This window comes from Oxyura jamaicensis, chromosome 8 (genome assembly GCF_011077185.1).
Source record: "Oxyura jamaicensis isolate SHBP4307 breed ruddy duck chromosome 8, BPBGC_Ojam_1.0, whole genome shotgun sequence".
NCBI classification, from domain to species: domain Eukaryota; kingdom Metazoa; phylum Chordata; class Aves; order Anseriformes; family Anatidae; genus Oxyura; species Oxyura jamaicensis.
Genome location: NC_048900.1, coordinates 21,297,924 through 21,314,053, shown reverse-complemented (window position 1 = coordinate 21,314,053; position 16,130 = coordinate 21,297,924). Strand labels below are relative to the sequence as shown.

At 58.0% G+C, this 16,130-nt stretch overlaps 1 protein-coding gene and 1 long non-coding RNA gene across 6 annotated transcripts in view; both read right to left on the bottom strand.

Moving 5' to 3' along the window:
• Positions 1-6,361: 6,361 nt before the first annotated feature.
• The window catches only part of ST3GAL3 (ST3 beta-galactoside alpha-2,3-sialyltransferase 3), a 170,386-nt gene continuing 160,617 nt past the window's right edge, over positions 6,362-16,130 (bottom strand). For all 5 annotated transcript variants that reach the window (XM_035333846.1, XM_035333844.1, XM_035333845.1 and 2 more), the window contains one exon: positions 6,362-7,045. In XM_035333846.1, the coding sequence (XP_035189737.1) occupies positions 6,956-7,045 (90 nt within the window). In that variant the 3' untranslated portion in view covers positions 6,362-6,955. The remainder of the gene's footprint in view (positions 7,046-16,130) is intronic.
• On the bottom strand, positions 9,768-13,339 carry LOC118171083. The gene is made up of 2 exons (XR_004753031.1): positions 13,100-13,339; positions 9,768-11,840 (listed from the first exon to the last, which is right to left on the bottom strand). It is a non-coding gene; the product is annotated as an uncharacterized LOC118171083 (long non-coding RNA).

The following is a 16,130-nucleotide window of genomic DNA, read 5'->3' as shown; positions in this document are numbered from 1 at the left end:
GCCGGTCCCGGTGCCGCTCCCGCTGCGCCTCGGGGGTCGGGAGTGCGGGTCCCGGTGCGCCTCGGGGTGCGGTGCCGGTGCCGGTGCCGGCAGGCGGGCGCGTAGTGCGGGGCCGCGGCCGCTCCATTCCGCTCCCGCCGCCGCCGCCGGTGTCAAATTCCAGCCGCCGTCACCTGACCGGCGGGGCGGGCACCGGCACCGGCACCGCGCCCCGAGCGCCACCGGGACCCCCCGGCCCGCCCCGCAGCCGGGACCGCCCCGGGAGCGGGAGGGCGCCGGCCCCGGGACCCCGCCAGCACCGGGAGCCGCCCCCCGACTCGCGGCGGGACCGGGAGCCGCGGCGGGACCTGCACCGGCACCGGGACCCGCACCGGCACCGTGCGGCCGGACAGCCGCCGGACAGCCCTCCCGGACGGACCGACGGACGGACGCCCCGCGGCGAGGCTCCCCGGGCGGCGCAGGGCCCGCTGCCCCGACAGCGCGGTCGCAGCACAGGCAGGACGGACACGGCCTCCCCCCGCGGGGCCACGCTCAGCCCTTCCCCGAGCGGGACGGATCCCCACGCGGACCCCGAGCGGGGCGAGGGAGGGTTTGGGGTGGGGGCGACATGGCCCCACGGAGCACCCTCACGCGTGGCGTCGGGGGGAGCCCCGCGGAGCCCCCCTTGCAGCCCCGTGGGTGCCCCCGCGGCTCGGCGTGGCCGCGGCGGGGACCGTCCCCACGCACCCGAGCCCCCCTCGGGCCACCCGTGCGCCTCGGCGGAGGAGGAGTCCGGCCTCCCCGCCCGGCCTCCCCGCCCGCCCCTGCGCCCCCGAGGCCACCCCGGGCCCGGCCACCCGCCGGCGGCTTCCTTACCTCCGCCGCCTCCCTGCCTCCCTCCGCCGGGGCCGTCGCGGGCCCCGGGGACATGGGGGCCGGCTGGCGAGCCGAGCCGAGCCGAGCCGAGCCCGTGCGAGTCCCTGCGTCACCGCCCAGGGCCCTCCACGTCCATCGTGGGGCTCTCGAGTGCTCCTTGCGAACGTGCCAAAATCCCAGGGCCGCCTCTGCTCGGCCTCGCTTCACACGTGCTCCCCTGGCCAGAGCTGGCCGTGGGGGCACAGCCCAGCCCGGCCGAGCCCCCCGGGGCCAGCCCTCATGGCTCGCTGCCCCCCCAGGCCCTGCCCGTGGCAGTGGCCGGAGGCGTGTGGCCGGGCTGCGTGCCCCGGGATGCTGCCGGCCGTGTCATCTGCCCGGGCAGCACCTCGCAGCCTCGCCGGGCTTATATAAGTCTCCCTCGCTGGAGCAGGGCCAGCAGCCACGCTGTTGCTGCACGCCGGCCCCAGGGAGCCCCTGGGGTCTTGCCCTGGGCTCCCTGCTTGCCCCCCAATCCCAAAGCGGCGTTGACGGCTTCCCCGCCGCCCAGACTCTGTGGCTGGGAGGGCTGGAGGAACGTGTGTGAGCTGCCCGGCTGGCCTGGCCTGGCCTCATCTTGCTGGATTATCCCTCGCAGGATGACAGCTCCCGCATCCCTCCCATGGCAGCACCTGCAGGGGAGTGTGCTGGCCCGGGGGGTGGTGGCCAAGCTGTCCCCGGTGCTGCTAGCGGGGTGGCAGAGGGCCCGGAGGTGCTGCTCCTGTCCCAAGAGGGCTGAGCATGTGGCGGGGGTCTCGCTGCCCCACTGCTGCGGCCTGGGACTGCTCCTGGCATGGCAGCTGGCAGGGGTAAAGCCTTGGCTGTCTCAGCACAGCTAAGGGTTGGGGGCACAGCAACCCTGGGGTGGGGAATTGGCGGGGACAGGGTTGGGGAACAGGACCCTCTGCTTCACAGGGGGTCAAGGTAAGGGGGCTGCCTGCTTGGACAGCCTCCCTGTGGTGGCACATCCTGCCCCGGGCCCCCTGGCCGTGCCTGCACGGCCAGGACTGGCCTCAGCTGTGTCCACATGGGGGGAGATGCCCAAGAGGGGCTGCCCCCCACAGTGAGCAGCCTGCGGGGCTTGGTGACAGCCAGAGGTGCCCCAGGTTGGGTGCCCCGTCCCTTCCCACCTTCCCTGTGCACCGCTGGGCTGGTCCTCATGTCCCCTCATGTCCCGGCTCGGCCAGGAGCTGGCCCTGGGCACAATGCTGGGGGTGGGCATGGCACAGTGGGGTGACCAAGGGACCCCTTGTGGTGCCCACAGTGTCCCTGGACCTGTAACGGGGTGGCTGTGCAAAGCCTGCCCTCTGTCCCCTCCTGGGGGTGCCCCCTTTGTGGCTGATGCCCCATCAGCCTGGGGGCGCTGGCTCCCTCCTCCACCCCTGGAGATGTCACCCTGCTGCTGCCCTCAGCCCGAGACATCATCGGGGGCACCACAGCGGCAGGAGGCGGCACTGCCCAGCGCTGTGCCTGAACCCCAGCTGCTGCTGGCACCGCCTGCACCGGCCCCGCAGGGCTGTCCCCATGTCCCTCGTCCATCCCGGCCTGACGTCTGTCCCTGCAGGTGCCACCAGGCGGGACAGGGCCGACGTGCTCCAGCCCGACGGCAGGACGGAGCTCGCCACCAAGCACGTGGGGAGCAGAGCTGTGACGCAGACGGGCCGGCTGGTTGCGCTGTCCCTGTCTCGGTGGCGACGTGATTCCTTTGGGGACATCTGCTACCAGAACCAAGCGTCTGTTGCTGCTAACGGGGCTGTTCCTGGGTGCCCTGGTCCCTGGCTCAGGTACGTGCCACATGCGGGGGTGGCAGCGGTGGCTCTGCTCTTTCATGGTCTGGAAAAGGAGCGTGGAAAAGAGGGGTTTGAGCAGCTCCAGCCGCTCCCCTCTGTAACTAGAGCTCCGTAGCTTGCAGCCACGCTCCCAGGAGGCAGTCGCCTCTGCAGTGTCCCACCAGTGCTGGCAGGAGGCCACCCCTCGTGTCCGTCAGACCTGTCACCCACTTGGAAGCAATCCCCCCAATTCCCCTGAGTGACGAAACCGTCCCTGACTCGTCCCACGGCCCTGGAAGCTCCCCAGCATCGCTGGGGCCGTGGCAGGGGTCACATCCTCCCTCCGGGCTCCAGCAGGTGTTGGAGTCGGTCACGGCCTCGGCCCCCGGCTTCCTAAACTGCTTCCTTCCCGAACACAGCGGCGAGAAGGTCACTTGGCCGGACACCTGCCTTCGCCGGGGCCGCACCCAGCGGGGTGGTGAGCGGCTGGAAGTGACCCCGCTGCCGGGGAGTCCCCGGGAGAGGCCCAAAGGGAGGCAGAGTCGCAGGGAGGACGCTGCCACCCGTCTGCATGCCCCACCGTCAGGCACGGTGTGCTTTGATGCATGCACCAGGATCAGAGCGAGGGTCCCAGGGCTCTCTCTGTCCCCTCCAGCCCTGGCTTGGTGCCTCGAGTGCTTGCCGCAAGGGGAGGACGGCTGGGATGGCTGCAACCACAGCTCAGAGGGGCACAGAGGTGCCCGCGTGGTGAGCAGAGGCCGTCCTCGCGGTGCCCCCATCGCTCCCTCCAGCAGGACACTGGAATGCAGTGGTTTGAGGCTGGGTGACTTTCACAGCTCAGCAGGTGGGACAGCAAACACCTGGAAACGGCCAGCCCCAAATGTACCAGGGGGCTGCCGCCTCCTGACACATCGTGCACCCACCCCGAGCCCCTCTCCCATCCTCTCGGTCACTGGGCAGGAGGAGCACAGCCCTCTGCTGGCCCCAGCCCCTGGGATGAGGAGGTGCCTTTGGGGTGCTGTGCTGGGGGAGCCAACAGCTGCAGCAGGCTAGGGATAGCCCGAGCGGGGGAATCGCGCTGCCTCCCCTAAAAATGGCCAAAGGCAGCAAAAGAAAGAGGCCAGCCAAGCTCGTTTGATAGCTTTATTGCTTCTGTGATATGAGTGAATCAATGTGACATAAGCCGGCTTGGAGGAGCCTGCAAGACTCTTGCCCTCCCTACCTAGAGGGAAAATTAAAAAAAAAAACAATGCAGAAACTAAAACTAATTTTAAAAACTCATTGAGTTCTTACATCTCAGCTTGGTACAGCACCGGCGAGCTCCCTGGCCCTTGGAGCAGGTCCCTGTGTGAGACCACAGGCTGAGTGGTGGCCCTGTCACCCGCACCCAAGGGTGGCAGGGGGTCACCGTGCCCGATGCGTGCTCGGACCGACCGCAAGGACCCTGCTGCTGCTGGTGGAGCTCAGCGTGGTGGCCACCTCCTTGCCAGGCCACCTGGAAGCCCTCATCTGGTGCTGCCCATCCCCAGCCTGCCCACCCTGGTGTGACCCAGCCAGCCCTGCCCTGACACCTTCCCTGTCTCCCTCCCGGCAGAAAGGAGGGCCGGGAAGCCCAGAGGTGCTGGTCGGAGGATGCCAGGCTCAGATCCCCCGTAGCCTCACGTTCCCTGGTGGTGCTGCCTCCATTCGGCATGCGAGCTCAAGGCCACGTTACGGCCAACCCTGACCCAGGTGATGCTGATGGCAGGGAGCAGTGCTGTGGCACCCCAGACCCGCTGCCCACACCAGCAGGAGCAAAGCCCCCCCCGCACCTGGATTTCCCCACCCCGACGTCCTGGCGCTCCCCCAGCCCCTCTCTGGGCAGGTTCCCTGCCACCCCCTGGCCTCTCTGCACGGCGGCGCGGCAGAGGCATCAGGCAACCCCGCTCTATATTTAGGCTGTGGAGAATTCCCCTGGGCTCTCCCTTCCGAGCTGAAAAGGTGAGTCACAGCGAGGGAGAGGCCAAGACTCGCATCCGTCCCACTGACCCTGCTCTGACCCGCGTGCACCGCTCCGAGCCGGCAGGGCTGCGGCGTCTCGGAGGGCGGGAGGTGGCTGCAGGTGCACGCGAGGAGACAGCCAAGGAGAGGCCTCCAGGAGCCAGTCCCAGTGCCACGTGCTGCCCCGGGGCCAGGGCGCACACCGGCATCACCCGCAGGGCCTGGCCGGAGGATGCTCCGTGGATGATCTTGCCCCGCTGATGTCCTTGCTGAGAGTCCTGGCTCAAGAGGGACAGTGAGATACGGGGGAGCCGTGGTCCCCCAGCACCTCCATCCTCGCTCTCTTTCCACTTGCAGGTGTCCCGACCCACCGCAGTCACGCTGAGCCACGTGCTCACCTGGGCACTCCTGCCTGACCTTGCTGGGGTCCGAAGGCTCTTCCCCTCCTCCTGGCTGCAGCGACCTGCTCTCTGGCACCTCAGCTCCCTGTAGTGTAGGGATGGGGCCCTCACCCCCCTCAGTGCCCTGGGGCTCCCCCAGCAGCAGTTGAAGACCCAGTTCAAGCACCAAGTTGGTGCCACACCCTGGCCAGGTCCAGCCCAGGCACCCCCTCCAGAACCTCCAATCCCTTGAGCAAAAATAATAAAAAAAAATGGGGGAGAACATTCAAATGAGTATCTGCCACAGCAGATGGTCAAAAACCTGCTGAAAACCCCAGCTTTCTGGGCTGGAAACCTTATGGAGCATCCTGGGGGCAGGCATGTACCTGGGGGGAGCAGGGATCACCCAGCTGGGAGGCCAGAGGGACAGCAGAAAGGAAATGGGAAGGGGGAAGGAAGGGAGCACCCCCCCAGATCCCCTCCACTGACCCCCGCGGTGGCCTCGACACTCAGGAACATGGCTTGGGATGGTGCCCTGCGTGGGCACAGCGTGGCCTGCTCCTGCCCTGACGCCCATTTCCACCTGATTTCCCCCCGCAATCCCTCTTCTGCCCACGCTCTCCAGGTGGATGAGAGCACCCCGCTGTCCTCACGCTCGGCCACGTTGCTCAGTTTATTCCAGCTCCTCTGAAATACGTATACAAATCAAATGTGCAAATACTGCATCTTGGGACCAAGAGAGCAAAGGAAGGGACGTGCTCCTGAGAGCAGGAGGAGCAGCAGTGCTCGAGCAGCACAGGAGGAGCTCAGAAATGAAGTGAGCAGGGGCCAAGCAGAAGCGAGGGTTCCCAGCAGGCCCCCAGCCTTGCCAGCAGGCTCCACCACCAAGGTCAGGGAACACGATTGAGTCTGGAACGTAAAACATCTTCGGCAGCCCGCTCTTAAACTGCAAAGCTCCAGATATCCAAGCAACATCTGACCTCCTTCCAAACACCAAATCACTCCTCTCCCCCACAGAAGCAAAGCGAGACGCTGTCCAGGAGCGGTGACACCGACCTGCACCGGCTCGGTGAGGGCCCTGCACAGCAGGCACAACCCGAGAGGCCCGAAAGCCTTGAGCACAGCCAGGTGGGCTCGGCAGCGCCGTGACACGCAGGATGGCCGTGAGGGGCTGCTGCAGGCAGAGGAAGCCACCGGCTCCCTGCTCCACGCCAGGGTCGGGGCAGAACAGACGGCTACGGAAAACACAGCCAAGTAAGTGGCTGCTGCTGCCTCTGCGCAGGAAGCGAGGAAAAGTGCAGAAAAACAAATCCATGCTCATCTCCAACACGAAGCTCCAAGTGGAGAACGAGGGAAAGCCATCCTCCCTTTAAATTATAGCAGCACCAACAACACTGAAGTCTTGGACGGATTTGTTTTCCCGGGGAAAGGTCTGAGGCCAGAGACAATGCAGACGGAGCGTGGCGAGGCCGAGCTTTTCACAGGGCTGTGCACAAGCAGATTTCGCTTTGCACCTTGGTATTTCTAGTATGATTCCAGCAGAGTTTCTTTAAAAAATAATACGTTGTACATTCAGGCATTGCTGCCTTGGGGCAGCGTCACCTCCCATTTGGCACAAATCGTTTTATTCACAAACCTTCCTTCTCTCTCCTGAGTCTTTCCCGTTTCATTCTGGATACAGAAGATCCGTCTGCAATGCAGAGTTCAAGAACTGCCCGCTCAGCCCCTTGCCCGCCTCCTGCCAGCTCCAGGGCTGGGGGCAGCAGATGCTGCCCTCCTGCAGACTGGCAATGCGCGAGGGCCTTCCCGGAGCACCCGGGCATCTCTGTGTGTCTCCAGTGAGGCGGGCTTCTTGCGGGGGGGCTGCCAGTGCCTGCTCCCAGAGCTGCAGCGTGCGTCTTCCTCTCCTCCCTTTGAGGCAGCGGCTGCAGCCGCTCAGATCCCACTGGTCAGGTCGGTGATGACTCGGGCTTTCACCAGCTTCCGCAGGAACTCCTTCTCCCGTTGGATGTTGTGCGTCCAGGACTGGAAGGAAAGGAGAAAGACGGTCAGCAGCTATTCAGCCAAGCATGCTCCTGCACCCCACGCTGTGGGAGCCTCCAGCTGGCACGGGGTTGTGACAAGCAGACAGAGCCTGCTGCCGACCAGAAGGGCCCTTGCAGCCCAAGGACCTTCTCTTATCTAGGTAGAGCCAGCAGAGTTGGAAAACTAGCTCATCCCAAGACCAGCCTCACCGAGGCCAGCTCCTGCCTCCACAGGCCCTGCCAAGAGGAATCAGAGGCCAAAGGTCACACTAATACAGCGCAGAGGGTGGGACGGGCACATCTCCGAGCCAGGCGTTTCAGGGCAATGACTGCCATCGCTGCTGTCAGCCCCCGATGTGTGCCCTGCTGCCGGCTTCAGCAGCAATTGCAGCACCTGCCATCGCCGCGCTGCGCTGGTACTGGTAAAGCACTAAATGGAAGCAGGGAGTAATTTCTCCCCTGGGGAGTCAGAGACAGAGCAGAGCAAAGAGACTTTCCCCAAAATCTCCCCGTGAGACAAGAACCCCAGGAAGGGAATCCACACCTTCAGGACAGTGCTCTGGGCAGCAGGTAACCTTGCCTCTACATAAGATGTGGGCCATAAAATACCTCGATGGGAACATCCCAGAAATGGCTTCAAGCAGCAAAGTACAGAGCCCTCTGCCAGACCATGGCACCTCCCTGCAGAGCCCTGGCTGTGTCCCTCACTCACAACGTGCACGTGGCTGTCCTGTCACCTGCGGGTGTCCTGTCTGGTGCCAAGAGGTGCCAGGGACCGACGGTACCTCACGAGATTTCCAGCACATTTTGGAAATGCCTCTCCTCCTGCTGCTCTGCACTCATACTGCTGTCCCCTCAGCGCCCAGGATTTATGACAGTTAAAGCTGCTGAGAGATCAGGCAGGTCTTATCTTGCAACCTGTGTTCAAAAGCAGCTTTTGACTTCTGGTTACTCGAATGCTGCAAGGGTGCAGCAGCACAGGTAACCGCACGGCCACGCGTGAGGCTGGAATCACAGATGACCCTGTCTGTAAACTGCAGGGACAACGTCGAGAAACAGCGCAGTGTTTGGCTGCTGCTAGCATGGAAGCAGAAACTGAAAACCGGCACTGGGAAGAAAGCTGGGTAATAGAAAAAAACAGCCATGAGTTTTAAGAAGCAGCACTGAGCCATGGAGCTGTGGGAGCAGGGCCACACACGCCTGTCCCTTGGAGCAGGAGAGCCAGGATCCCCGTGCGCTGGAGGCGCTCCCGTGTGTGGCACGTCACCTGGGGGTCCTGCGCGTGGCCCTGCCGTGCAGCAGTGCCTCTCCCGACAGCACAGCCCCTTGCTACGAGCACACAGCGCCGGCAGAGGCAGCCAAGGGTGCGTGTGCTGCTGGCAGCAGGCAGCGAGCGGTGTCTGCTGGCACCGGGGCTGCGCGGGAGCTCCGCGCCTTGCAGCACTGCTTGTATCTGGCTGCGCTTGCTGCTCAAAGCCTACCTGGAGCACGAGGGAGCCTGACTGTGACCGAGGCGTCACAGCACAGGCTCATCCCTCCTCCGTGTCCTTCTGCCTCAGCACACAGCAAAGGTCAACTGGTTTCACCCATACGAGCTGCCTGTGCCCCTCGGTACGTACAGAAAGTGGGAAGCAGCCACTTCTAGGCAAACTCAAACCGCCTAAAACATCAGCTCAGGCCGCATGCAAGCACCTTGTCTGACAGCAGGAGGAAATCTGCTTGCATGAAAGGTACAAGGGAGCAGCAATTTAAGTACAGGAGGTGGATGGTAAAACTGCGCTCTCCTACACTACACACAAGGCTGCTGGCAAGATGTATAAACCTCGGTTGTTCAGCATGAAGGCTGCTCTGTGCTCTGGTCACTGCCACAAATTCCTCTTTCCAAGCAGAAAGCCACATGTAAGGGACATTTAGCCTCCCACTTGAGCCCAGTATCTTGCTGCTGGCTGTGGCTGTACCCTCAAAGGCTTTGCGGTCGGGGGCAAAACCACAGAGGGAGGGGAACAGGCTTTCGTCCCCCCGCAAGAAGCACCAGCAGGGTGCTCGGTGTGGTGCTGCTCCACCCGACAGGAGGCATGAGGCATGTCTTCAACACTAGCTCGGGTTACTGATTGCAGGAGAGGGACTCACCCCACTGACAGACAGAGCTAATCAGGCGAAGGAGACTGCATTCCTGCGCCGGCGGCCGCAGGGGGGAGAAGATCTGGAGCAGATTTTTCAAAACTGCCAAGGAGAGGCAGGCACCTCGCTCACATCACCGCCGACGGGGGAAAGGCACCAGGACACACCACAAAACCTGCCTGGGATCCCGAGTCTTGTAGGCTCCACACTGCTTGGCGCAAATAACCCGGTGCTGCTGGCTGCAGGCACAGGGTTTGGGGAGGTCTCATAAAAAGCCAGCCTTTAGCAGGCCCCTGACTTTGGGGCCAGGACCATGCTGTACCTGCTGTAAGGGAAGCTCTCTGCATCACACCAAGCATTTGTCGCTGTTTGTTGGGTAAGCTGAGGAGCTCTGTGTCACTGTGCTCCTGGACAAGGTGTCCCAGCCATCTCTTTCTGCTGGTGCAGTGTCCTGAGCTGCAACAAGTGGTAAGGGACCGGCGATGCTTTGGCACCCACATCCCCACAGAGAGGGTCACACTGGCAGAATGCTATTTCTGCAATTTATGCAGCGTGTTGCAAGCAGAATCCACACCTGGAGGAGGTTTGCATGAAGCAGCCACAACACCAGTGATTTATTCCTGATAGTACTGTGGCAAAGAAGCCTTTTTTCTGCCCTTGGATACTGGATGTGCTTCGGCTGTCCTGGCAAGCTGCTCACTGTCCCTTCTGGCTGCTTTGACTCTCTTCCCATGCACACTGAGCCGTTACTGCCTCATTTCCTAATCCTCCAGGGAGGATTGCTTACGTTCACAAAGCTCCTGCCCTAATCCCTGAAGCTACACCTCAGCATCACAAGCAGCAAAGTCCAGCTATTTCCCTGTGAACCTGCACCTCCAGCCAGGGGCAGAGCAGCCTGGATCATGCTCTGCCACCTCCAGCTTTATGTCACCGCGCGTCACACCACTGCTGCTCCTGTGACCTGGCAGAGGGGCTCTGCCCTCGCTGCTCTGCTGCGGGCATCGAGCAGGCGCTCGGTCCAGCTCCTGCTTGTGTGAACAAACGGGCAGCTTGTCTGAGCTTGTCTGATGAATTAATGAAGGCTCCAGAGCCCGTCTTGTTGTTTGGGGTGCAGGCTGGGATTTCCTTTGCTTTGGGTCTTTCCCTGCTTGTTCTTTTCAGTGGCAGCAGCAGCAGCGCCGCTCTGCAGGCACACGCACGGTTAGAGCTGTCCATCCCAGGGGGTGGCAGTGAGCCTGATGTATGAGCGTTTGGTCACAGTTATCAGACCAAAATTTATCATGGGTTAAAGCCACCTTTCAGGACTATGCAAATGCAGCAGCCTCAGAACCACCTCTCCTTTCTTCTTGATTCCACAAGGAAGCACAAAACACCCTCTGTCCCTTCACGAGAAACCAAGTGGAGTATTTTAAGACTGAGAAAACGTTTCAGAGGCCAACCCACAAGGAAGGTAAGCTCACCATCTGCAGTCAATTACAAGTGGGGCAATGGCTCAGCTTCAGAGCATGCTAGTCTTATCAAGTCTGTTGCAATGCCATAAAATACAGGGAAATTAAATAAGAGAGAGTGAAGTCAACAAAGAATGCATTCAAGGAAAAGAGCAGGTTGCAAAGTCAGAGGTTTCTCAGTTTTGTTACATCCTCCACATTTCTGCAAGTCAGCAGCATTTCTCCCCAAAAACCTGCACAGAAACCACGGCGGCAGCAAGAAGCGGTGCTTCACTGGCAACGTCCCTTGCCCAGAGCTCATTTTCCAGCCCCCACTGCTGCTAATTCTCTTAATTCTCTTGTTTCATGGTTAGGAAAGAACCACTCCCAGCTCCTCTATGCCCAGTCATTCTCATGGCAACTTGAAATCTTAAACAGCTCTTTTAGCTCTTGCTTGTTCTTAATATGTATATAGGGAGCTATTGCATCTCTTCTCAACCTTCACTCCACCAAGCTAAGAAGCCATGCTTGCTTTCTCTCTAACCAAAACAGGCTCTCCATCTCCCCTAGGAAAACTGGGAGATTTCTCAGGAGCGTAGTTGCTCCCTCTGTCCTTATTTACTCTGAGTTCACTTGTGGTGAAGCAGGAAAAGGGTTCACCATTGCCTTGTGCAGTTCTCTCTCTACCAGGAGTCCTTTCCCTGAGTCTTCCCAGAGTTACATTTGCCTTTTTTTTTCCCACAGTAATAGCCTTGCATCCTGAATTATCCCGTGATTTATTAGTACACATCTAAGCACTTCCCTCCTCTGTCATTGTCAAATAATGCTTTCCCAGCTTATAATAAAGATTTCTGTTACTGTCCCAACTGAATGACTTTCCATTCATCCACTAGGTTCCATCCCATCCAGTTCACTCCTGTTCTGAGGGTGATCATGGTCTTCCTGGATGGTCTTTTGATCTCCCTGTGTATTGGCCACACCTGGCTTTGTATCATCACAAACCCGACTTGCACACCACCGCCTCCTGTGCCAAAAATCATTAATGCAAATACTGAACATGACCTCCTCTGGGGGAACTCCCAGCCCTCCATTCAGTGCTGCTCTTTGTTTTCCTCTTCAGAGCCTGTTCACATACAGGTGTTGCACCAAACCGTAGCGTCAGAAGCTTAACTAATAATACCTCACATGGCACAGTTTCACACGCTTAACTGAACTTCAGACGACTGATCTACTACACTTCCTCTGTCCCTGGAACGATTTTTAAAAAAATCAAATAAAGATATTAAATTAGTTTTTGTAACCTGCCTTTGGTAAATCCATGTTGTGTTTGCTTTCAGGATTTAATTATTCTTTCATTTAAACTTTGCTCTGAGGCTCGGAATAGTACCTCTGAGGTCAGATTAGGAGCTCTGAATTTGACAGGATAATTTTCCTTGCCTCGCTCCCATCCCCCCGTTTCAGGGAAGAAAAAGAAAGGAAATAAAGGTATTATACCCACTATAATTTAATCCCACGGAACCACATGTAACCTGATAGATTTATTGAAGACCTTTTCCTCTGGACTTGCAGCTTAGCTGGCTCAACACCGCGCTGTTAGTAACAGGGATCTTTCAGGCGTTCATACCCCGTGCATCAACTCAGACAGCTCCTGCCTTTCACTACTGACCCAGTCATTTTCTGTTTCTATGAACTTACCACCACAAGTCGCCCTTTCCCTCACGTTCATCCATCGCCCCTGTAGAGGTAACATGTTCATTCACACAGTTCCCACTTGGACTCTCTAATCCCTATGCCTTCCACCTCCTTCACCTCCTTGGATGCCAAAGCCCTCATAATTCTTTCCTTGTTTCAATATTATTTGCTTGCAGCAGGACCATGCAGTATTTGCTTTATTTTCCTTTGCTAGATCAAATTCAGCCTGACTTTTGCTGTTTTTCACTTTATCGCTGTCCTTTCCAACCGACAGGCTGAAGTCTCCTCTGCCTGATGCTTTCTCCTGCTCCTCCAACACCACTCTGAAGAAGTTATTTTGCTGTCCCAGCCCGCAGCTTACCAAACTCCCTTTTGGAAACAAAACCTCAGTTACAGAGCACCTCTGTTGCCTTTCCATTTAATTTAACAACAAAGGCACTTGACCAAAAGCCATTTCCAACGGCCCTCTGCAGGGACTTAATGCCTGCTAAAACGAGGGCCACCAGCTCTCCTCGTCCCCTGGAGGTTGGTGAGCAGAGCTGTGCTAGCTGTGACACCTGGGCTCCCCCCCGACAGTGATGCTGGCTTCTGATGGACGTCTGTGGCTGACTTCTGACAGCACCCAGCACCATTACAGAGGGCTGTGTACAACGTTGGGTCAGCAGCTGGGCTCTATGTGCCTCTGCAGATCTTTGAACGTTTTCTCATACAGAGATCCTCACCAAACCTTAATTGTTTTTATCCATGCTGTTATTAGGGCTCAGTGGTACCCTGAAAACGTTACCGTATTTCTGTCCTACCAAACAATGCAATACCTGTGCTGCAGTCGTGACTGCTGTTCCATCAATCTTTCCGAGATTTGTATTACACAGACACACAGTCCTTACGCACAGGAACAGCATGTGAGGCCTTCGTTCCACCAAAACGCTGTCAAACAGGTGGCTTTTAAACAAAGGCAAAAATGTATAAACCTCATCAGTCATCACTGCGGGCCCCAAGAAAAAGCACTGCCCTTTCAGAGGTCCCCCTGCCCCAGCCCCTAACCTCCCCCTCCAAAGCTGACCTCCATTTCAGTCCGCACCATTCCTTGTACTCCGATGGCAATTCATCAGCCAGGCTCGAATAGCTGTGTTTTCAGCCTATAAATCACCAGGCCAGACATCTGCCCTGCTTTCAAAGGAGTTTTGTTCTTCTTGCTGGCTACCGCAAACTTTTAGGTACTTGAAGGCCTGAAGCAGCCCCGTCACCCCCCTCCCAAGCAACTTTCCTTGATTTAAAATGCAAAGGGCGGCTTCACAGAGAGAGTCCAGATGATGATAAAGCACTATTGTTTGTGCCTTTATGGGCCGAGACTCCAAACTGGATGTTTGTGGATTATTGTGAGAGGTGGCTGCTGGCGGGGAGAGACGGAGACAAAGCTGTGTGTCACGGCATGCTGCAGCCCACCTCCCCGGCCCTTGTGACAGCCCTTACACACCCTGAATGAGAGGCATTAGGAGACAGTGTCCTCCAGCATCCCACAAAGACCTGCAGGGGAAGCGGAGCCAGGGATCAGAAAGAAGCCATCAAAGGCAGGCTCCCCCTCGGGTCAGGCGGCGAGTCCCTGAGGTGCCGGGCACAGCTGTATCAAAGGAGCTGACACCTCCGACAGCAGCGGCGCTGCTGCTTGATCTGCGGCTGCAGAGAAAGGGAGAGCAGTCAGCAGCACCGCCGGCAGAGCCACAGACGGGATCCGGACCGATAAGGGTGGCTTTTAAGCACGCGTTCCCCATTTGTACCAGCCCTGAGTGCAGGGAATGCTGTGTGTGGTGCCACACAGGGCAGAGCACGCAGAAGAGGGATGCTGGGAGCTGGTGCTGTGCTTCGTTCTCGTGATTTAACACAGCCTCCTGCTCTCGGTTTCAGCAGCGCCTCTAGGGTATGTTTTTACTACTCTAAACACTGTCACTTTCCCATCCTGAAGTAATTTCTGCCTGAAACACTAACCTGCTTTGCCATTAGCAATGAAGTTGTATTGTAACACAGACAGCTTCATTCATTTTCTTTTAATCCTGAAAACCTTTCACTCCCTTTTAAAACGATTCCTTTTTTCCTCACCTCCATTTCCATGTTTCCTTCTTTACGTTCCCAGTGGATCTGACACTTCTCCTGCATTAACAGGAGACAGTGACTTGTGACAAAAATACACTTCTATGGAGTACTTGGGCAGGAAGCACTACAGGACATGGGCAAGAAATAAAAATATAATAAACTATTAAAAAAATCAGCTTGATGGCTCATCACCATGAAAACAGAAACAAGCGAGCATACACCTTGGCAAGGATTCATTCATTTTCTGTACAGCACTCAGGGAAGCAGCCAAGGGTCGAAAGCTGTTACAAGTTACTGGAAATAGGGAAAATAGTAACTGAAGGGAGATGACAGGCTTAGACCTTCTGCGTTTTGTAAGTTGTAACAAGAATGATCAGAGCTAAAAAATGACTTGTGAGAATTCACACGATGGCATGAGGTCTATCGGGCAGCAGTCCCCCAGCAGCAGACCAGAGAGCAGCAGGGTCACAGCACCCAGAAAACCCTCATGGAAATGCATGCCAGGACTTTGCATCCCCAGCAACAACGGGGAGAAGATGAGACCAGGGGAGAAGGTGCTGGGCAGCAGAGCTGTGATGCAGTTTTGCACTGCAAGTGCTGATTTTCCAGCTCACAGCCTGAAAGAACCATGCCAGCACGCTCCCAATTCTCCAGAGCGTGTTTATGAGCAGAAAAGGGTCTCCTCTACAAGGCCTGCCAGGACAGAAACGGGCTGAAGCACACTGAGTTTTGCTGCCCCTGGGACAGAGGGTAAGGAAACCACACAGGTATAAACCAGAGAAATTTATTCCCATGGGCACTCACAAGAGCAGGAGAATCCAGGTGCCTTTTGCAGCCAGGCTAGGGCCCTATGGGATTAATCACTGCATCCATCCCCCTGAACGGTAAAACAGATAAAGCTCCAGAGCACCTGCCTCCTTGTGGAGCCTCTTCCCTTGGAGCAGGAAATGTCTGTCCAGCCCCTGGGAGTCTGAGATGCTGGAAGAAGCAGTGGAGGCAGCTGCCTCCTGCGGTAGCAGTAACAGCACAGTTTTGGACCTTGAGGGCTTCTACCCCATAGGGGAAAGCAAAGACTAAGCAAAACTGTACAGCCAGGCTGCCTGATTGCCTCTTGGAAATTCAGCCATCGGTCCCACAGAGCAACAGGAAAAATCACATGCATTTCCACAGAGATTTTATCACCTCAGTCTTGGCATGGGAGAGGCATCTCCGCCCAGCTGTGAGCAAGCAAGTGTATTTTGCTGGCTTTTTTTTTTTTTTTTTATGTAATCAGAGCAAATTCCTCAGAGATGAGTCACAGGGTTTCAAGGGTGTCCAGGGAGATGTCAAGCAGGCCTCAAGTGTAAATCAGTGACACACCTTGCTGAGAGGGCGCACGCTCTTCGCAGGCCCCTTCCCCCTGCGGACACAAGACAAGGGAACGGGATGGATGGATGTCTGGGAGGATCCCATATGCCACACACACACACACACACACACGGCACCTCCAGACCCAGGACTTCAATGTTTACATTTCCTCTGTAAAGACGGAGATGCTTTCAGGGTGGAGCTGGAGTGCTTCCCTGCAGCTGCTCTCGAGGCTTTAACACTGAAGATTTGTCAGTCATTCAGGCTGGAGGAGCCTGGCAGTCAGATTATGGGATGGGGTCGTGTTTAGCGAGACAGCCAGGAACATACCTGGCATGCTTCTTATGGCCACAGGAATGAAGCTGTAGGTGTTGGGACCACCACAGAGCCCCCAGATGCCTGCTGGTG